Here is a 24,590-nt window from a genome sequence, read left to right on the forward strand (position 1 = left end):
ACAAATAATAGAATAAGCAGAAGAAAACCAATTGCCTCTCTGTTTAGTCTTTATTGATTATGAAAAATCATTTGATTCCATCAAAAACTAATGCAATAATCAAAGCACTTCAGAATCAGAGTTCCTGGAGAATATATGGACCTCCTCCAGGAAATATACCACACTGCAACAGCAACAATCCAACTTCACACAAGTAGCAATAAAATATCAATTGAAAAAGGTGTCCGACAAGGAGACTCTCTATCACCCAAAATCTTTATAGTAGTCTACAAGAAATATTTAATAATATAAACTGGACAAACCTTGGTAAAAAATTAATAACAGAAACTTAAGACACCTAAGATATGCAGATGATATCATAATTTTTGCAAACACTCCACAAGACCTTAATATAATGATAGAAGATCTATATCATGAAAGCAGAAAAGTGAGTCTAAAAAATAAACAGAGAAAAAACTAAAATCATGTTTAATACCAAAAAACATTTTGTAATCATTTTGTAATAATTTTGTAAAATCATTTTGTAATACCAAAAAACATAATAATAGAAAACAATTTCTTGGAAATGGTCTCTTCATATACATACAGAAAATTGAAAAGCATTTTTCAAAACAATGATGTACCACTCTGTTTAAACAGGAAGACATTTAACCAGTGTATACTTCCAGTCATCACATATGGTTGTGAAACTTGGTTGCTAAAAAAAGCACTGGCAAATAAACTAACAACAACTCAAAGAAAAATGGACAAGTTGATGCTAGGCATCACATTAAAAGATACGAAGCGAAACACCTGTGATAAGAAGCCAGACTTGCATCACTGACATCATTCTTCACCATAAGTGACTAAAATGGAAATGGGCCGGATATCTATCCAGAAGAGAAGATGAGCAATGGACCACCATACTAACAAAAGAAAGGAAACGAGGCCGAGGATGTCCTAAAAGAAGGTGGAGTGATGAATTGTCAAATTTTGTTTGGGGAAAATTGGTCAACCACTGTCAAGAACAGAGAAAGGTGGAAAGAACTTGAGGAGGCCTTCATCCAGCAGTGGACAGAAAATGGCTGAAAAGAAGAAGCGGAACTAACTATATTATTATTATTATTACGGGCGACTCCAGGGAGTCCATAGACTCATCGAGGGAGGCCCTAAACATCATGTCCACACAACTATACGACATTCTCACAGTATCTATCATACCTTGCCTTGAACTCACTCACCATCACAGCACCCACAATGGACTCTGGCAGTCTATTCCACTAATTTACCACTCTAAAAGTAAAGAACCCAGCTCTAACACCCCTGCTAACCACACTCTTGCCCAGCTTCCATAGGTGTTCCCTAGTTCTCCCACCACCAGTCCTGATCTCAAAAATATCCTCTGAATTAATCCTATGAAACCCTTTAGCAATTTGAATATCAATCATATATCCCCTTTTCCGCCCATCAACTAATTTCTGCAACCCACAAATCTTCAACCTGTTCTCATATGGTTCATTCCATAGACCCGCTATCATCTTAGTCACTCGCCTCTGGATCCTCTCCACCTCCTCCTCATCAACAAGGAACCTAGGTGACCAAATCTGGGCACAGTAGTCGAGATGAGGGCTTATCAAGGCTCGGTACAGAGGTACAATAACTTGCTTGTCTCTGCTCGTCAAGGTATTTTTCAACAAACAAGTGAGTTGATGAGCTGATTTAGCTACTTTTGCAATGTGCCCCCTAAACTTCATCTCCCTATCCACCAACACTCCCAAGTCCCTGGCCTCATCAATCTCCTGGAGTACAGTTCCACCAATGTGGTATACTGTTGCTAATCATTTCACCCCAAAATGCATAACCTTACATTTTGTCACATTAAATTGATATCCATTCTCCTTAGCCCAGAACTCCAATCTATTCAAGTCGTCCTGCAAGATTTTGACATCTTCTGCATTCACTATCGCCCTACCCAACTTTGCATCATCAGCGAACAAATGAACTGTTCCTCTTAGATCCTTCCCTATACCGTTAATGAACAAATTAAACAGCAGTGGTCCAAGAATGGAACCCTGTGGCACACCACTAGTCACAGGCCGTCTTTTGGACTCTACTCCTGAATAAACTACTCTTTGATATTTCTCCATCAACTACCCACCTATCCATCTCACCAACCCTATATACATTCCCATATGTTGTAGTTTACGATTAAAATTCCATGTGGTATCCTGTCAAATGCCTCTGCCAGGTCCAGCAGTATCACCGTAAACCCATTACCCTTATCCAGTTCAGCCGTCACCTTGTTATAAAACTTGAGCATGTTACTGAGGTATGATCTACTTTTCACAAAGCCATGTTGTCCCCCATACAGTATCTCATTTTCATCAATCCATTCTTGTATTTTTCCCTTGACTACTATCTCCAAGACCTTGACAACGACTCAGAGGAGTCGTTGTCAATATGTTGATCGGTCGGTAATTTGCAACCGTAGTCTTTGATCCTCCTTTATGCAGTGAAATTATTTTCCCCTCTTTCCACACCTTCGGGACTAAACCAGATCCGAGACTCAGATTAAACAACATGGTCAAGGGCACGGATAATTCCTTAGTCGCTTCATGCAAGACCTGTACCGGTATTCCATCCAATCCCACAGATGTATTCACATTAAGGTTCTGTAACAGACTATTCACCTCCACTTCATTCATCACAATTCCCATATAAATTAATGGTTCCTTCATTTTTTCAATGTCACCCACCTGGATGATATACTTTTGCAAAGTGCTCGCTCAGTAACTCCACTATATCGAATGATTCAGTGACCTCCTTACCATCGTCATTCCTTCATTTTGCCGTGTACAGTTTTTTTTCTTGCTTGCAGCATATTGAAAGAACTGTTTGGGATTCTCTTTAGCTTGCATAGTTAGTTTCCTTTCATAATCCGCTTTTGCTTTTTTTACCACACTCGTTACCCTTCTGGCCTGCACTTTACACTGTTTGTGTGCCTGCAGGTCACCCCTTTCTTTAAATTCCCTCCACAGTTGTTTCTTTTTTTGCAGCTCAAGCTTAATGGTGTTATTCATCCATTTAACCCCTACTTGTTTTACTCTTCGGACTCTAGGTATACAGTCTACCATAACCTCCTGCAAATGCTCCTTGACCACTTCCTATCAACATCCAGCCCTTGCAGTTTTACATACCATGGCACTGAACCAAGCAATCTCCTAAGCTTGTCATACTTGCCAGCACAGTAATTCCACATGTATCTTGTCTTAATCGAAAATTCCACACCTTTAGCAACCTCCCAGGTTACTTATGATCACTCTCACCAATAGGTGGCAACATGGTCATATTCATTACTATAAAATTCTGAGATGCTATTACCAGGTCAAGCACTCTCACACCCCTAGTATTTTCAATTACATGCTGTCTCAGATAGTTATCCCTTAATAATTGAATAAAATCCATTTCCTTCCTCACATGTGTCCTCTCCTCCTTCCAATCAATGTTACCATAGCTGAAATCCCCCATAATAATTACCCTCCTTCCACTCATTTCATCAATTTGTTTATGCATACTATCTCCACCATCTATTCCATCACCTGGTCTATAGCAGCACCCAATTGTATATTTTGTTCTGCCAGTCTCAATCTCATACCAAATAGCCTCAAATGAGCTCTTTTCACTATCCTGCAATACAACTTCAATTCTCCTTGGCTGCAGTTCATCAGCTATCATCAGTAACACACCTCCCCACATTTTATTCTCTCTGTCCCTCACACTATAACCTACACATTCTATCCCACTAACCATATCATCTTCCGTCAGCCATGTTTCACTAATGCCAATAACCTGTGGCCAGGAAGAGCAAATCAAGGTCAAAAATTCTTCCTTTTTGTTCCTAATACTCCTGGCATTAGTATACATGAAATGCAGTGATCCCTTTGTCCCATCCCTATCTTGATGCATTATTCTAAACATCCCATTCCCATTTTTTGTCCTTAGTAGTTCTAGCTTCTCTGGTTCTGCACATCCATTTTCACTTCATTCAGCAATATTTTTTCTAGTCTCTGCATACCAAATCCATTCAAATGCAGGCCATCCATCTTGTATAAATCCTTTTGCCCATCAAACTCATTCTACACCACACAATCTGCATAACCTGTGCATAATGTCATTTGCAATTATGGCCCTCCTTCTAAACTCCTCTCTGTCATACCACGGCAACAGACTCACCATTCTAACTCTGTCACTCTTTTCTTTCACTACCTTTAACAATACTTTCATAGATCCAGGAATAAGCTGCTGTGTTTGTATACAAATGCTAGAAGTGTAAAAAATGAGGCAAATGAAAAGGTCGCATTAATTGATTCTTTTCACCCAAAAATTGTTGGAATAAGTGAGACATGGCTGGATGAGGATCACATCATGTCCTCATCCAACCAATAGAGATGGAAAGGTATGATGTGTTTCGTGAGGATAGAAAGGGTAAAAAGGGAGGAGGAGTGCTACTGATGATAGAGAAAGAGTTATGTCCATACAAAGTAGAGATGCAAGACAGAAATAGTGCCAGTGGTTTTGAGGCAGTATGATGTGAGATAGAGGTGAATGGAATCAAATACTTAGTTGAATGTTGTTACAGACCTGGTAATGTGGATAGTAATGACTATGAAATGTATCAAATTAGCCAAGCAAATAAGAAAAGGATGATTATTATGGGTGATTTTAACTATGACAATATAGACTGGGATGATGAGATAGCAAAAGTAAAGAAATGAGTTTCTTGAGTTTATGAGGGACAACTATCTCAGACAGTATGTAACAGGCACATGAGAATTGAGATCTTCAATTTGATCATGTCATCAGAGGACATAATTATAAATGAGGTGTCAAATTGCCCTCCAGTTGGTGAGAGTGATCATGAAGTGAAGTGAGGTAAGTTAAACTTACCTCACTTCACCTCAAAGTGAAGTATGAGCAGCAGATAGCTAATGAAGCCAAAACGAATCCTAGGGAGTTCTACAAATATGTAGCCAGCAAAAAAAAAAAAAAAAAGATTATGGAAAGATGACATTGATTGGAGAAAATAGTATAAGGACAACCACTGCAGAAGATATAGTGGAGATACTTAATGAGCAGTTCATAAAGGTCTTCCATTTTTGTGAATGTGATATCATGGAGAGATTGAAAGCAGCTGATGATGGGGAGGAGAGACTGACTAAGTGAATAAGAGGTGTATGGGGAACTAAGCAAACATGATGTTAATAAGGCTGTGGGACTTGATAATATACCACCATGTATTCTGAAGGAATGTGCCAGGGAGTTGACATTTGCCTTGACATATTTTTTTAATGCGAGTCTTGCACTCAGTCAAATTCCAAAGGAGTAGAAGGAGAGCAAGATTGTGCCGCTTCATAAGGGAGGTGATAAAACTCAGACATCAAATTATAGGCCTATCTGTGTGTCAGGTGTTGTGGTTGCATTGTTGGAGAAGCTGCTGAGAACTGGGATCCAGAATTGGGTTGAGAGCAATGGATTTGCTAAAGGGAGGTCATGTTTTAGTAATCTACTTACTTATTACTATAAGGTGATGGCTTCCTTGGACAGAGGAGAGGGATACTTAGATTTTGCAAAGGCTTTTGATAGATTCGTGCATGATAGTTGATAGTCAAACTAGAGTGGATAGGGTTGGATATTAGATTAGTGCATTGGATTGGATACTGGCTATCTGATAAGTATGAACAAGTAGTGTATGGAGGAGCAATATCCATGAAGAGGAAAGTCACTAGTGGTGTACCTCAGGGATCTGTTTTAGGACCATTGCTGTTTAACTTGTATGATGGGGATATTCAGTTGTTTGCAATGATGCATAGTTGGGACGAACTATGAAAAGTAGAGAAGATGCTGTGGCCTTACAAAAAAACTTGATTAAATTGAGTGAATGGGCACTGAAATGGGGATGCGAGTTTAACATCGTAAAATGTAAGGATTTAAAATTTGGGAAATAAAGATGGGATACAGAATTTATACTTGTTGAGGATATATTGTTGGATGTGGAGGAAATAAGAGATTTTGGGGTGATAGTGGATAATGATCTGAAATTTAGAAGACACTCAAAATTATGAGGACACTGATTTGTAGAAGTAAGGATATTCTTTTTCCATTGTGTAAGGCTTTGATAAGACCACACATGGACTTCTGTGCACAGATTTGGTCACCTGGTTTTCAAAAGGATGAAGAGATGTTGGAAAGGGTCCAGAGGCGATTTACTAAGATAGTTTCTGTTCTCTGGAATGTCGAATATGAGGAAAGGTTGAGAAGACATAATTTACAGAGTCTAGTGGATAAGAGGAAGAGGGGGTGATATGATAGAGCACTACAAGTTAGTAAGGCATTGTTATAGGATCGATGTTGGAGAGTTTTACAGCAAACAGTGGGAGATCATAATAAGTTTAGTTTAATCCTTTATCCAAGTGCAAGCAAACAAAGTTTGCACCTGAAAGTATCTTCAGGACTGAGCTAAGGTGGTGCAACACCAAGGCAACTCGTGGCAAAAGTAGAGAAAACTATCATCACTCCTATCTCAGTATCTCCCATAATGCAAAGCACATCTCCTTGCAGATATGTGTAATGCTATGCAATATGGCAAGGGCCACTACCCATACTGATTTCGACCTTTATTGAGGTCTTGTCAGTGGAAGCAATGAGAGATCATCAGGGGAGAATCAGAGGAAATCCCTGGAAGCTATATAAGTTGGTTGTGAGCAGGGAGTGAGAAGCATGTTTTTTGCATGTGAATGATTGAAATGTCTTGCCTGAGAGTGTGGTGTCTGCAGAGAATTTGAGTGAATTTAAGGTGCAGTATGATGAAATGTGTGTATGACAAAATGACCTCCTAGGGGAGTCTTTGACTCCATGGGATGTTGGGATAATAATAATAATAATAATAATAATAATAATAATAATAATAATAATAATAAGGGAGAATCCTGTACAGTGATATTCTTGGAATTTGATTGATTACTACATGATAGGTTGATGTACAAGCTGCAGAGGATAGGAATAGCTAGAATATTGGTTGGATGGATCAGAGATTGGCTCTGAATGATACCAGCAAGTTGTGTATGATGGAGCAGTATCTCAAAAAAAGGAGGGTTACCAGTGGCGTAACCCAAGGTTGTGTTCTTGGGCCCTGCTGTTTATCTTGTTCATATATGATATATCATTTCAACTGACTGGGGATCTTGAGATGTTTGCTGATGATGCAAAGTTGGTGGAAATTATAAGTAACAATATTGATGTTAATTCCCTTCAGGAAGATTTCAATAGACTTTTCAGTTGGACAAAGAAGTGGGGTTATTGTTTTAACATTAGTATGTGCAAGGTGTTATATCTTGCATTGCAAAAATATATATAAGGTTATATACAGTACTATATTGACATAGAGTATATACTGTACTGCAGGAATTGGATGAAATTCAAGGTTTGGGAGTGAGGGTTGACAGTAGGCTGAAATTTATTGTTATTATTATTACGAGTATCTCCATGGAGTCAGTAGACTCATTGCGGGAGACCCAAACTAGCAAAACAATATCTGTCATATCTCTTCTTGAATTCATTTACAGACGAAGAACTCACAACTAAGTCAGGCAATGAATTCCACTTATTCACCACTCTCCAGGCAAAAAACCTTGTTCTCACATCCTTGTTAACCACACTCTTCTTTAATTTCCACAGGGATGACCTCTTGTTCTTCCATCACTATCACACAGCTGAAACATTTCCCATGCATCAATCTTATAAAAATCTTTTAGTAATTTAAATGTTTCTATCATATTCCCTCTTCTCCACCTATCAACCAACCTCTGCAATCCACAAGCTATATATCAAATTAGGGAGCATTTTTTACATCATTCACAAACTTAGTCACTCTTCTCTGAAACCTCTCCACAGCCTTCGAAGGGATTTATATAAGATGGATGGTTTACATTTGAATCGATTTGGTGTATGGAGACTTGAAAAGGTGTTGTTGAATGTAGTGGAAGTGGATGTGCAGACTTTAGGGAGACAGTTGAGTGTATGAATGTGTGTAATATGCCTGAGCGAGTACAAAAGACAACAAATCAGAATGGGATAGCTAGTATAAGGCATCAAAATAGGGATGGGACAAATGGACTTCTGCAATTCATGTATACTAATGCCAGAAGTATTAGGAACAAGAAGGAAGAATTTTTGGCCTTTTGGCACTTCCAGGTCACAGGTTATTGGCATTAGTGAAACATGGCTGACAGAAGATGATAAAGCTAGTGGGATTGAATGTGACAGGTATGGTGTGTTCAGGAGTGACAGGGAGAATAAAATGGGGGGAGGGAGTGTTATTGATGATAGCTGATGAGCTACAGCCAAGGAGGATAGAAGTGGAACTGCAGGATAGAGAAAAAAGCACATTTGAGGCTATATGGTGTGAGACTGAAACTAGCAGAACAAAATATACAGTTGGATGCTGCTATAGACCAGGAGATGGAATAGATGGTGGAGATAGTATGCATAAGCAAATAGAAGAAATGAGTGGAAGTAGGGTAATTATTATGGGTGATTTCCACTATGGTAACATTAACTGGAAGGAGGAGAGGATACACGGGAGGAAGGAATTGGATTTTATGCGGTTATTAAGGGATAACTATCTGCGAAAGCATGTAATGGAAAATGCACCTAGTAACTGCATCTGAGAATTTGGCTGTAACGAATATGACCACGTTGCCACCAATTGGTGAGAGTGACCATAGGGTCTTGACTTGGGAGGTGGCTAAAGGTGTGGAATTTACAATTAAGGTAGGGTACATGTGGATTATCGGGCTGGTAAGTATGACAAGCTTAGGAGTTTGATTGGTTCAGTGCCATGGCATGTAAAACTGCAAGGCTAGATGTTGATAGTGCAAGGGAGGCAGTTAAGAAGTGTTTGCATGAAGCAATGGCTGACTGTATACCTACGGTCCGAATAACAAATCAAGTAGGGGTTGAATGGATGAATAACACCATTAAGCTTGAGCTGCAAAAAAAAAAAAAAAAAAGAACTATGGAGGGAATTTAAGGAGAAAGGTGACCTGCAGGCACATGAACAGTATAAAGCGCAGGCCAGAAGGGTAACAAGCGTGGTAAGAAAAGAAAAAACGGATTATGAAAGAACATTAGCCATGCAGGCTAAAGAGAATCCAAACAGTTTTTTTGATATGTTGCAAGTAAAAGAAAAAATGTATATGGCAGAATGATTTTAAAGAATGCCGATGGTACGGAGGTAACCGAATCAGTTAATATAGTGGAATTACTTAGCGAGCACTTTGCAAGAGTATATCATTGTGACATTGCAGGAATGAAAGAACCAACAACTTATACTGGAATTGTGGTGAACAAAGTGGAGGTGAACAGTCTATTACAAAACCTCAATGTCAATACATCTGTGGAATTGGATGGTATACCAGCTCGTGTCGTATGTGAAGCAGCTAAAGAATTGTCAGTGCCCTTGATCATTTTGTTTAATTTGAATCGCGGGTCTGGGTTAGTCCTGAGGGGGGTGGAAAGAGGGGAAAATAGTTCCACTGCATAAAGGAGGTTCCAAGACTGCTGTTGTAAATTACCGACCAATTAGCATATCAGGAATCGCTGTCAAGGTCTTGGAGAAATTAGTCAAGAGAAAAATACAGGATTGGATAGATGAAATATGTAAATTACTGACCAATTAGCATATCAGGAATCGCTGTCAGGGTCTTGGAGAAATTAGTCAAGAGAAAAATACAGGATTGGATAGATGAAAATGGGATACTGTATGGGGGACAACATGGTTTTGTGAAGGGTAGATCATGCCACAGTAACTTGCTCACATTTTATAACACAGTGATGGCTGAACTGGATAAGGGTAATGGGTTTACAGTGATTCTACTGGACCTTGCTAATGCCTTTGACAGGATTGTCAGAGTTTTCAGGAGTAGAGTCCAAAAGACGGCCTGTGACTAGTGGTGTGCTGCAGGGTTCTGTTCTTGGACCACTGCTATTTAATTTGTTCATTAATGATGTAGGAAAGGATCTGAGAGGAACGGTTCATTTGTTCGCTGATGATGCTAAGTTGGGTATGGCAATAGTGAATGCAGAAGATGTCAAAATTTTGCAGGATGATTTGGATTGGTGGTCTGGGCTAAGTTGAATGGATGTCAATTTAATGTGGAAAAATGTAAGGTTATGCATTTTGGGGTGAAAAGATTAGCAGCGGTATATCACATTGGTGGAACTGTACTCCAGGAGATTGATGAGACCAGGAACTTGGGAGTGTTGGTGGATAGGGAGTTGAAGTTTAGGGGGCACATCGCAAAAGTGGCTAAATCAGCTCATCAAATCACTTGGTTGCTGAAAAATACCTTGACGAGCAGAGACAAGCAAGTTATTGTACCTCTGTACTGAGCCTTGATAAGACCTCATCTAGACTAGTGTGCCCAGATATGAGCACCAGGGTTTCTTCTTGATAAATAGGAGGTGGAGAGGATCCAGAGACGAGTGACCAAGATGATAGTAGGTCTATGGAATGAACGTCATGAGAACAGGTTGAAGATTTGTGGGTTGTAGAAATTGGTTGATAGGCGGAAAAGGTATGATTGAGACATTCAAAGTACTGAAAGGCTTCTATAAGATTAATTCAGAAGATGTTTTTGAGAATAGGACTGGTGGTGGGAGGACTAGGGGCCATACATGGAAGCTGGGAATGAATGTGGTTAGCAAGGGCGTTAGAGCTAGGTTTTTTACTTGGAGAGTGGCGAATGAGTAGAATAAGCTGTCAGAGTTTGTTGTGGGTGCCATGACTGTGAATGTGTTCAAGGCAAGGTATGATAGATACTGTGTGAATGTCGAATAGTTGTTCTTAACATGATGTTAGCGCCTCCCTCGATGAGTCTGTCGACTCCTTGGAGTTGTCCGTAATAATAATAATAATAATAATAATAATAATAATAATAATAATATCATTCATTATCATAACTCGTCTACTTAACTCGTAATTGCCAAAACGAGGCAGCACACACACTATCCTCCCATTGACACTTTTTCTCTTCACAATATCTAACAATGTTCTTAAATCTTTTGCTACCGGATTGATACCACCACTCAGGTCATTTGTACCCACCATAACTATCATCTTGTCTGCATCATGCCCTCTGTTTATTACTAAAGCCACTCTTTCTATTGCCCCACCAGCCAAGCACTCCTCAGGCATACCGCTCTCCATACCCTTAATCATAGAATCACCATATATCTTACTACTCTTAACTTCATTCGAGTCCACACAAGGGTCACTCATAGACTCATTTTCTACACTATTCAGCATGACTCTCCAAGTTTCATTACTCAACAATCTTTTACTTACCCCCCCCCACTCTCACAACATCTCGTTTCTTCAATACCTCTTGCGGTTTTATTTTGTTGACTCCCAATCACTCCCATACTATTTATTACTTCATCATTCAACCAAGACTCACCCATACGTAATCCTGTTCTAGTTACTTCAGCTAAAGTAATCTCTATAATCCTAATTTCTCTGTTTAACATATTAAACTCAGTTTTAACTTCCAGAATCTCCTTACTGAGCACTTCCAATTCCTCATGCAGAAGATGAGGGTCATTTTTCATTTTCATGAACTCCTGCTGAAGTTCTTCCGCTATGGTCCTGAGGTCAGCTTGCGTTCCTAAACGCTCCAGCCTATCCTGACACTTCTCACATATGTTGACATTTTCGTTCTTCTCGTTATCACATTCTTTGGCGCATACATTTAGCAGTTTCCGCAACGCATCCATTGTGAAAAATCTAACGGTGAGCCAGCCTATTGTGTAGAAGTCCTGCGCGCCGCTGACATACATTTCTTGTTGGACGCTATCTTTAAACATTGAAATAGTGAAAGAAACGGCAGCGAAAACACAATATATACAACACAGTTTCAAACAATAACACCACTGAAAGACACTTGTAACTAACTGATGCACAACTGCAGCACAATTTGAGACAAAAAGCCACACTATACTTAAATTTAAAAACACGCCTAACTCTAGCCTAACTAAAAACGACCGCCACATTCACCAATAAATAAAGAACTGAAAAAAAATTGAATAAAGTACAGCTCGGACCACACTTGGACTATTGTTCTGAAATTTGGTCCCCAGAATTTGAATGGGATAAATTTAACTATGGAAAGAGTACAGAGGTAGATAACAAAGATGGTTTCAGGACTATACAATGTTACTTATGAGAATCAAATCAGGGAATGTGGACTGCAGAGTTTGGTAGATAAAAGAAGGAGAGATGATATGATTCAGACTTTCAAACTATCGAGAGGGGGTGACTCTGGGAAGTTCTTTCACATGGTGGAATGGGGGGGGAGTGAGGACAAGGAGCCATCCCTGAACGTTACAAAAGGAAGCTGTGGGCAAGAGGGTGAGGAGTGGTTTCTTTGCATGGAGGGTGGTTGAACTGTGGAATGCATTGCCTGATAGAGTGGTGAGAGCACGAATGGTCAATGAGTTCAAGGAGTGATATGATAGACTGTGTTTTCTAGAAAGGATATCCTACGACGAGTCTTTCAACTCCATTTAGGCCTGAATCATCATAATAATAATAATAATAAGAAGAAGAAGAAGAATAAAAATAATAAAATCTCTCTCTCTCTATCATACCTGATCTACCATAGTCAATTTACTGCAATCCAGAGCCATCAGTGTAATACACAATGTAATATTTTTATCTGAAGTACATAAGCTTATATTTTACAAAACTGAAAACTATTACTCTTCACCAATGCTGCCTATTTATTTAATAAGCCTTCAGGTTGTCTGCATCACCTTTATCAATTATCGCTCTCTCTCCAGTTCAACAAATAACTGTGTGGAAAGGGTTATACAGCGCCTAATTAGGACTTTAGTCTTTGTGTTGCACGCTACAATTACTCATACTAGTTCCACTGTTACACTGGATTGCAGTTGTCTCGCTACTGTAACAAAATTTGTTTGTGTGTGCTCTGTAGATGCTAGATTTAGTACTAGTGAAATATTAGCATTTAAGTTAATAAAGAGTTATTTTCTTATCAATCTGTGTTCGTATGTATATTATTAAAATCCAATCAACAACAGTTCAACAAAAACTGAGTATCTCGGCTTATATAATTCTCTATATCACTGATATTCAAATTAAAGAGAAGGATAAATTACACTCACAACTGTGTGTGTGTGTGTGTGTTAACTTTTGTAAGCAGATCTTTATCCACTATGATTCCTATGTTCCCTACCAGCGCAGCTGGTGAAAATTTTAAGTGGAGGTGCTGCATATACAAATTAAGAAAACTAATTCATTTTTTCCTAACCAATTTATTAGTAAGTAAATTTATCGGTAACCAATTTATTAATAAGTAAATTTACATATTAAAATTTGCTTTATTAAAAATGTTATTTGAAAATAATATTTTTAATATTTTAAATATTATATATTAAATTTAATATTAATAACATATTTAATAATATTTTTGTGCACAAGCATACAATTTATCTGTAGTGACACTGCTCAATGAGCAGTGTTGGATTCACTTGTTACGTGCAGTGACAAGTGCAATCGAATATTGGCAAGTCTAGCCGCAACTGGCTGAACGTGATAATTCTGACACTGCATTAGATCGCAGTGCATTTGTTTCGTGTAATGATAATTTTTTATGTAACAATAATTGAGAAAATATAATTCTCTTCATATTTTCAACAGTGACACTCGTCATAATTCAGCCTTGTATCTATAATAAATAAATAATTATGTTATTTTAACAGAATAAAATAAGATTTACCAAATATATTTCACCCTCACCACAAAAACATACCAACAATAAAAGTTTCACATCTTACAGAAATAACGTGTGCAAACATACAATTTATCTGTAGCGATAATAATAAATTTAGTTTAATCCTTTATCCAAGTGTGAGCAAACAAAGTTTGTGCCTAAAAATATCTTCAGGATTGAATATGGTGTTGTACTACCTTACTGGGGTAAAGTAGTACAACACCAGGCAACTCGTAGCAAAGGTGGACCAAGCTAACATCACTCCTATCCCAGTATCTCCCACAATGCAAAACATATCTCTTTGCGGATAAGTATAATGTTATGCATTAAGGGATTGGCCACTACCCAAACTAGTTTCGACCTTTATTGAGGTCTCTTCAGTGGGAGCCAGGCCCAGAGGTGGAGACACCAGGCAGAAGCAATAGCGAGGTCATCTTTTCCTATATAAATTGCCAAATGGTGTGCCACCTTTTTTTATTAAATTACTCTGGATTTAGAGAAAGATGTTGAAAGTTTATTTTTCACTTGGTTAGACTATAATAAATTTAGTTTAATCCTTTATCCAAGTGTGAGCAAACAAAGTTTGCGCCTGAAAATATCTTCAGGACTGAATATGGTGTTGTACTACTTTACTGGGGTAAGGTAGTACAACACTGGGAAACTCATAGCAAATTCATTATCTGTAGCGACACTGCTTATTGAGCAGTGTCGGATTTACTTTTTACATCCAGTGACAACTGCAAACGAATATCGGCGAGTCCAGCCACAACTGAGTGAATGTGGTATTTCCGACACTATATTAGATTGCAGTGCATTTGTTTCGTAATCTAAGCATTAATTGAACAATTCCAATTATTAACTATTCAATCAATGTCGAAACATAAGCTGTAACCTTTAACATGTTGTATGACATTTATATAATGTTGTAATCATTGTTATTATTTATAAACACAAACGAAATTTAATTTTTTCGTTTTTTCATCTCCATCTTTGCATGCATCTGCCATAGAACTAGACTATTTAAATCCTCCAAAAGTAGCACGTTGATTTAGATATATCAATAAAGTTCTATAAAAATACTTTTATATTAGTATTATAAACCCTTTCAAGAGTTTATAATAGTAAAAGACTAATACTATATTAAAAATTTATAAAATCAATGGATATGGAATCCTTTAAAGAGACATATGGATTGAGATAGTGGTGAGCCATAACAAACTCATACTTCATGTCTTTTTTTTTTAAAATCTGACCTACACATGTAAGGTCACAAGATCTGATAGCATTAAGTTCCATGTGTGGGAAAAATGTGTATAATGTCTTGTTGTTATGCACATACATTCATTCAGACACATACACATTTTGTGTGCGAAGGTTGCTGTGGTTCAGTAGTTCGAGAGATTCGAGAGATAGATTCCGGTATTGAGACCACATGTTTATTTAATACGAACAGGATATGTGAAAACCCGACAAGTTTCAAAAGTCATATGACTTACATCATCAGGGGCATTGATTTATAAAAAGTTAAACATAATTAACAAAGATTAAATCCCTAGTCCATTAAATGTTTCTAACTGTAGCATTCAAAAAATTGAAACTTTTGTTACTGAATGTTTGTGGGAACATTGTTATTTGTTGTCATGATCTGTGCTTCAAGTGTGCTATGTCCGAGATTTGTGGAAGTTAGATTTTTTATGAATGCCGATCACCAATATGCAATAAAATATGCAATGCAATAAAAACCAAGGTTTGATATTACACCAAGTGTGGTCAGCATTCATAAAAAATCTAACTTCCTCAGATCTCAGACATAACACAAGTGAAGCACAGAATTTGAAAACAAATAACAATGTTCCAACAAACATTCAGTAACGAATGTTCCAATTTTTTCAATGTTACAGTTAGAAATATCTAATGGGCTAGGAATTTAATCTTTGTTAGTTGTGTTTAACTTTTAATGCACCCACCAATGCCCCTGATGATGTAAGTCATATGACTTACAAAACTTGTCGGGTTTTCAAGTATCCTGTTCGTATTTAATAAACACGTGGTCTCAATACCAGAATCTATCTCTCAAACATACACATTTTGCCCACAAATAGAACTTAATGCTATAGGTCTTGTGATCTTATATGTGTAAGTCAGATTAAAAAAAAAAACACATAGCATGAGTATGTTATGGCTGACCACTATCTCAATAGATATTATGTCTCCTTAAAGGACTCCATATCCATTCCTTTGTAAATTTTATAATATATCCGATCTCCAGCCAAAAGGCTCCAGGTTCGAATCCTGCTGTGGGCATCAATGTTTGTGATTGTCTGTGGAAATACCATGGTGGTGATGGTGGTGGAGGACAGTAGATGGCATTAGTGTAGATGACGGGATTTGCTGTTGTTGGTGGACTGAGTGATGGAGACAGACAGTTGTAGAGTAGATGCCTTCCCTTGATGAGTCTTTGGACTCCTTGGAGGTGTCACATAATAATAATAATATATATATACATAAAATTTCCTGTTTAACAGGAAATTTCCACTCTCATTTCTCCACAGTGGGAATGTGTGTGTGTCTATTCAATGTATTTTGAATTAAATTTTCAATTTAGTTAATGGCTTGGTATTATGCATTGTAGATAAAATTTTTCAACTAATTTATATTGTAGACTGCTTAGTCAGATATATTTGAAAAGAGACAGCTCATGATTGAATAACAAGATATGTTAATAAGGTCAAGGAATAAAAGATTTAAATGCTTAGTCATTTTAGCATTTAACTACAAGTATTTTACTTCTTACAGAAATATTATAATTGTTGAAATTACTTACAATTTGTCTCTCCCCTGAAGAACCGCTACTGTAAGTGGAAGCAAGAGTAGAAGAACATGCTTCACTGTACCAGGGTACCAAGCCATTTTCAGTTGCACTGCTTATGGAAAGTGTCCAGATGGAATTTGTATAACCATCACAATTGCAGTTGTCTTGTTCACGGCCTCCATTACCAGATGCCCAAACAAATATGGATCCTAATCCATTCCTACCCTAAAATGAGAAACACACACACATTTTATTATTATTATTATTATTCAGGCCTCCATGGAGTCAAGAGACTCATTGTAATAGGTCCTTCCTAGGAAACACAAAGTCTATCATACCATTCCTTGAACTCATTGACTGTCCATGCCCTCACCACTCTATCAGGCAATGCATTCCATGGTTCAACCTTCCTCCATGCAAAGAAACGACTCCTCACCCGATTAGTCACAGTTTCTTTTGCAACTTCCAGGGATGCCCACTTGTCCTCGTCCCCCCCCCCGTTGCACCAAGCGAAAGAACTCCTCACTGTCAACCCTGTAACTACCTCTCAACAGTTTAAAAGTCTCAATCATATCACCTGTCTTTCTTCTACTTACCAAACTCTGCAGTCCATATTCCCTCAGCCAATCCTCATAACCAACATTGTATAGTCCTGAAACCATCTTTGTTATCTGCTTCTGTACCCTTTCGAAAGTTAATTTGTCCACTTCAAATCCTGGGGAACAAATCTGAGAACAATAGCCCAAGTGTAGTCGGATCAGGACTTTATACAAAGGACTTTATGCAGCAAACCTCTGGATTACCTTCGCCACCTTTGTAATATACCCTCTGTATTTCATTTTTTTTTTATCAATCATCACCTCCAGATCTCTTGTCTTCCCTACATCCTCCAATACAGCTTCTCCAATTGAGTATGGATGTATCCCAAACTTCAAGACTTTACATTTTGCTGCATTAAACCGATACTCCCATTCATTTACCTATCTGTCTAGTTTATTCAAATCCTCTTGCAAGACCGCGACATCTGCACTATTACTAATAAATCTTCCTAGCTTCACATCACCTGCAAACAAATGAATATCCCATTGCAATCGGTTGTCAACGACCTTGATATAAAGGTTAAACAATACAGGTCCCAGTACTGAGCTCTGTGGAACCCCACTTGTAACCTTCTGCTTCCTATAAATTGCCCCACCATACACAACTCTCTGATACTTATCAGACAGCTAACCCTGAATAAGGTACTAACCAGTTGTACCAGTTGACTAACCTGAAATCTAAACCCATGTGCTGCAACGTAAATATCAGTTTATCATGTGGTGCCCTGTCAAATGCCTTTGCAAAATCCAAAAAAAAAAAAGCATTATATATCTCTCTCTCATCAACTGCTCTTGTCACTTTATTATAAAAGGCAATCATATTACTAAAGCAAGACTGCCCCTTAAGAAATCGATGTTGATTCTCACAGATAACATTACCCTCATCTGCCCAACACTGTATAATAGTCCCTCATTAATTTCTCCAAGACCTTAACAACTACTGATGACACACAAAATGGTCTATAATTAGAAACTTCCAGTCTGGGAATGCCCTCATGCAATGGCACTATCTTACTTTTCTTCCATTCCTTGGGTATCTTTCCCATATCCAGATTTCATCATTTAGAGTTCTTTAGCACATTCTCTCAAAACCCTAGGTGAAATACCATTCAGTCCCACAGCATTACTGACATCCAAAGGTACTCAGTATTTGCAACACACTCTCTTCTTGCACCCCTAAACCTCAAACTTGCCCAACCAATCTAGTATTAAAACCTTCTTCTCCAGGATGAAATACTCCAATAAAGTACTCATTGAATAACTCCACTATGTCCTTTGCATCAGTCACTCTATTCCCATTTTTATCCTTCAATTTCATTCTTCCACAATCATTTCTCCTCCTACTGGCCACATAGCTAAAAAATTCCCTAAGATTTTCTTTGGATCTTAGTGTCAATCTTTTCTCGTATTGCAGTTTTCCCTTCCTCACCATACTAGACACTCTCCTAGCCTGAGTCTTATATTCTTCATGTATATGTTCTTCGCCCCTCTCCTTATATCTCTTCCATAATCTCTTTTTCACCTGCAGTTCCTGTTTGATATTGTTTGTCATCAACTTTGCACCAAATTTTATCCACTTCTTCACTCACTCATGGAATACAGCTTACTACTGCTGCTAACAAATATTCCTTCACAATTTCCCAAGCACTAATGATATCCTGGCATCCTGGCCTTCCAATTCCACCCTCCATCGAACTTCCCCAAGTTGATATCTAAGACTATTATAATCACCCGCCTTATAATTCCACATACTTCCCTTGTCTTTGATACTTCTTCTTGTCTATTCATCTTCCAAGTCAAAACCACATGGTCACTCTCTCCAACTCCAAGCTCAACTGCCTAAAGATGTCCTGCTCCCCACACTTTGTACTCCTTGGCTTGTAGCAACACCCCACTAAATATCCTGTCTTGACCACCTCTACCTCAGACCATATGCTTTCAAAACTGTTAGTGTCACTGCCTTCTAAAGCCTCCACTCTTAGAGGACATAAGTCATCACTTATCACAAACAGTACTGCACCACCATAACATTTTCCCTTCCTATCCTGCCAAAAAATGCTTTACCCTGCTACTTCTATTCTTCTTGTTATATCATCTCCTGTCAACCATGTCCACTTTGCATTCTTCCCATGTCATCTCTCTCTGACTGTTTCCATTCTCTCCTCTTTCCCATACCTCTCTCTCATTCCCTCTCTTCTACTGCTCCTATTCTCTCATTCTGATACCTCTTTCTGATTCCCTTTCTCCTACTCCTCCTATTTTAATCTTTTTTTTTTTTAATTTTCATCCCCAGAACAAGATGAGATTAATAATATCATAAACTGCAGTGGATATAAAAATGAGCATTTATATTTTAAAATGCACTGCTGATAGAATAGAATGTTCACATGATAATATGATAAAAGTTTTAGATATTAAAGAGAAGTATTTTTCAAATTGGGGTCTTAAAATTCCTAAGGCATCTGAAAATCATTTTTGAAGTTTAATCAAAATAATAAAAAAATAATTTATTGTCTACTTTTAAATTAAATATATAATGAGATTTTTAAACAGATATGGCATCTCTGTCTAATAATAAACATGAATAAAGCACATTGTCCAATCAAAATATTATGACCATACTTTATAGGCCCGTAGCCCCTCCCCACACACACACTCACTGCTCTTGCTCCCAGAACTTTAACTGCTATACCATTGCAGAGGCATGTTGTACCACATCATCAGGATTGCTTTCATAGATCTGCAAGTTTGAGGTGGAGGATCCAAATAAATACTAAACTCTTAATCCATGTAATCCTAGAGATGTTCAAGGGGATTCAAATCTGTGAAATTTAACAGCCATGGTAATGCCTAGAAATCACTGTACCTTTGACAAATACTATTGAATGATACCAGCAATACAGCACAGGCAATATTACTCAACTGAAATACACATGGATCATCTATGAAGGCATTCACCATGAAGGGGTGCACCTGGTCAGTCACAATGGATAGGTACTTTATAGCATTCATAATATAGTCTATGGGTATCAGAGTTCCAAAAATTTCTGATACCCAGGACAGTATTCTCTATAGCATACTATAATGATGGCACCTCCTACCTCTTTCAGCGATGATGAATGACATGGTAATGTCCCTCTCAAGGTTTTTGCCTAATCCTCCACCTATTGTGGCATAGTAGGAAGCGAGATTTATTTGAAAATGCAATTTTCCCAGTGAAATCTCTCAAATCTAAACTATAGGTGTAGTCAAAGATTATCATAAGCATTGGAACCTTGATGGGGTACCTACTTCTGAGGTCCATAGAGGACGGTACATTGGATTGTGTTCTGGGAAACTCAGCCATTCCTTCTAAATTCCATATCTAAATTTTTTAAAGTATTTTCAGTTATTCTGGGGTTATTCAACTCTGCATGAAACACCCTGCACTCATCAAAAGCATTGATTATCATAGCAATTTTAAGATTTTTAGATTTTTAAATCACTGGATACTGTTTTTTCCAATATCCTTGCATTCTTGGGATATCTTAACTATTGCACACCAAGAACAGCCTACAATACTGGCAGTATTGTAGGCTTTCATCAATACTGTCATCCTCTCAACTGGCTTGCTTGAAGTTTGTCAGATCATATTTCTTACCTATATCAATTAGCAACTACAAATGAACATTACATCATGCACCACCAATATTATGTATGTTGGCTTTCACCGTGATACTTGGAGAACTGAATGGCTGTGCAAAATAAGGGTTGTCATAATTTTCAACCAGAATGTGTAATGTTAGTTAACAAACATTACACATTAAACACATAAACTAAAATGATAATAATAATAGAGCAGTTCTCTGCATTGGGAAATAAAGGAATTTTCCCTTAAATGCAAACAATCATCCATATAAGGACAGTATTAAAACTTCATATTAGAGATAATTTTCTTTTGAATCTAGAAAAAAACAAATAAAACAAATTCAATAAAACATACATACTATATATCTTTGCATAAACCATTCAATTACTTAATCAGTGTAAAAGGTTTTGTACTAAGTCTGTGCTCGCACATAATGACATGACAAGACATTAAAGTATACCAACCATATATCACTGTGTCATTTTTTTGTCCTATGGATATATGGGTAATTTCATGCTAAAATTTAATTTAAAATAATAAGAAAAAATCGAATATAAATAAACAAACACCATATGATAAAAAAGTCCTTAACCATGCTACCGGCCAGGAAGTATATATACGTCCACATTTCCATGGATGGGAAGTGCATATTAAAATTGTAATACCATTGATATTACATTGAAATTTATGATGGATACGAAGCTTTTGGGGGTGTGTATTTGATCTTTAATGGCCAGTAAGGTGGTTAAGCAGGAAATCGATTTTTTTTAAGTATGCAAATATATCGGCAATATATCATCATCATCCTGATGAAGTATATGATAAATATCATGACCATATAGCACAACTAGTATTTCATCATCATCATCATCATCATCAAATTCCTGACATGTACCCTCAAGGGGTGTAAAGGATATGATAGTACCACATGAAAAATTTGCATCATTACTAACTTCCTATCTACAATTTTCCTCCAAATCAATCTGTTACCAGTCAAGACTCCAACAATGTGAGATCTTATATTTCTATCTTCTAAGGCAATTTTTACCTTATCAATCCACCTATATCTTGGTCTTCCTCTGGGTCTTTTCCCTGCCAACCTGGCACAGAACACTTGCTTTGCTAATCTTTCCTATCCCATTCTGTTTAACTGACCATACCACCTGAGATTAGCTCTGCTAAAACATTCCTGGATGCTAACAATATTGAGTTCTTTCCTAATATCCTCATTATTAATATGATATTGCCATTGATGCCATTTGTTCATGCCCCTAATCTTTCTCAGGATTCTCATATCTGCAGACTCTAGTTTTTGATCAAGTGTTTTTATTTCTAACCCAGCTCTCATATCCATAAGTTAAAATTGGCTTGAACACTGTCTTGTATACGGCTAATTCAGTGTTTTGACTAATTTCTCTCTTATTCCATACAGATTATTCAGTTGGCTGCCTTCCTACCAGCTTTGTTGATTCTGTTGTCTATTTTCATATTTAATTTGCTTCTTCACTAAAAATCGTGCCTAATTAGTTGAAATATTTTATGTGTTTTAGGTTTTAGGTTCTCCATTCATGATACAGTTGATATTTTCACTATTTCTGCCTATTTTCATTGTCTTTGTCTTGTTATTGCTGATTTTCGTACAAAATTTATTACAACAGTTATAAAATTTAGTCAGGGAATTTTGCAGACTTGTACTGGATTTATTTAAAAGCATAACATCATCGACATAAAGAAAAGAGCTGTCATTAACATCTACAATTTTGATATCAGGTTTAATACCACTTTCCTTCATAATGTGATCCATATAGATAATGAATAATTATTACCTCTGTTATTGTCTGACACCAGATTTAACATTAAACCATCTTCCTGTACTTCCTTCAATTCTAAATGCTGACTTACAACTCAAATAAAGACTAAGTATTGCTTCATATAATGCCCCACTGACACCATATAACTGTAGCATTTTGACTAGCTTCTCTCTTGGCACCCCTTGTCATATGCTTTTTCCAGATATTGTGATAGGAGAGAATGAAAAAAAGATATATATGAATGAGAAAATAACAGTTGATAGTGTGGAAGGTGTGAGTGAATGTGAAAGTTTAGGAGATGGTTTTGTTTGGGAGAGTGAATTTAGATTAAGAGTGACTGACTTGCAGAGGGAGATAGATGAGCTGAAAGAGGAGGTGGAATGTCTTGTCAATGAGAGCAGAAGTATGAAAGATAAGATTAGGAGAATGGAAGAGATAAATGCAAGGCGAATCAGAGTAGGAGAGAGAGAGAGAATTTAGGGAGTATGAGTGAGAGATATGGGGGTGCTAGAAGAGGAAAGAATGGAAACAGTAGAAGAGAGAGAATGAGAGAGAGGTATGGGAATGCTAGCAGACAAGAGGATGGAAACAGTACGAGAGATGGAATAAAAGAGAGATATGGAAGTGCTAGAAGAGGAGAGAATGGAAACGGTAGGAGAGATGGAATGAGAGAGAGAGAGAGGGATATGGAAGTGCTAGAAGTGGAGAAAATGGAAACAGTAGGAGAGAGGTATGGGAATGCTAGAAGAGAGAATAGCAGTAGAGGAGAGGGAATGAGAGAGACCTATTGGAATGAAAGAAGAGGAGAGAATGGAAACAATAGGCGAGAGAGAATGGTAAGAGCTATAATGTATGCCGACTCAATGATCCATGGTGTTCAAGATAGGATGCGTGGGGAGTGTTTGCCAGGAGGAACAATAGAAAGGGCGGCTATGGCAATTAAGAAAGGTGAAAGGGTAGATGAGATGATTGTGATGGTAGGAACGAATGACTTGAGTGGTAATGTAAGTCGGGCAGCGAGAGATATGAGATTTTTGCTTGAGACTGTACGGAAGAAGACAGAAAGAGGAAAAATAGTGTGCGTGTTGCCTAGGTATGATAATGATGAGCTGAGCAGAAGAGCAGTAATATTGAATGGCATAATAGCAAGAATGTGTGACAAGAGAGGACTGGTATATGTGGATGCTTGGAGTGCGTTTGAGGAAAGAGAGGAATTGTATGTGAGAGACCGTTTAAATTTGAATGAGGAAGGACGTAGGCATCTGGAGAGATTGCTGTTCTGAACGAGTCAGTGTGTCCCAGGGAGGATGATAGCAGGGAGTGGCCTCCTGTGGAAATGGATACTTGGGAGAAGGGAGACGACATTCAGGTAAATGAGCCCAGCGGAGTCTAGAGGGGAGTCTAGAGGGGATAGTATAGAAACAATGGCATTTATATGCTTTATACCAATGCCAGTAATATCCAGAATAAGGGAGAGGAATTGGTGGCGCAGATAGCATCAGCCGGTCCAAAAATTATTGGGATCACTGAGACGTGGTTGAGAGAGAGGATATATAATAACAGGAATAGAAGTCGCTGGGTATAGCATTTTTCAGATAGGAGGGGAAAGCGTGGTGGTGGGGTACTGCTTATGATAAGTGATGACCTGTGTCCTCTAAGAGTGGAGGCTTTGGAAGGAAGTGAGACAAATGATTTTGAGAGCATATGGTGTGAGGTAGAGGTAGGCAAGACAGGATATTTAGTGGGGTGTTGCTACAGACACAGGAGAACAGAGGATGGGGACCAGGAGATGTTGAAAGTAAAGTTTGGCAAGTGCAAGAAGAAAGATAGTTATGGGAGATTTTAACTACAGTAGTAGAAATTGGAGAGACGAAGATGCATGCAGCAATAGTGGAATGGAATTTCTAGAAT

General features: G+C 37.8%; 1 protein-coding gene across 1 annotated transcript in view; it reads right to left on the minus strand.

Moving 5' to 3' along the window:
- The window catches only part of LOC150098214 (furin-like protease 1, isoforms 1/1-X/2), a 469,518-nt gene that overhangs the window by 125,185 nt on the left and 319,743 nt on the right, over window positions 1-24,590 (minus strand). The window contains 1 exon segment of the mRNA XM_090405967.1: window positions 16,654-16,866. Coding sequence (XP_090262093.1) covers window positions 16,654-16,866 — 213 coding nt within the window.

The sequence above is a fragment of the Typopeltis vanoorti genome, chromosome 16 (genome assembly GCF_054136105.1).
Source record: "Typopeltis vanoorti isolate ZY-2024b chromosome 16, IOZ_Tvanoo_1.0, whole genome shotgun sequence".
NCBI lineage: Eukaryota > Metazoa > Arthropoda > Arachnida > Uropygi > Thelyphonidae > Typopeltis > Typopeltis vanoorti.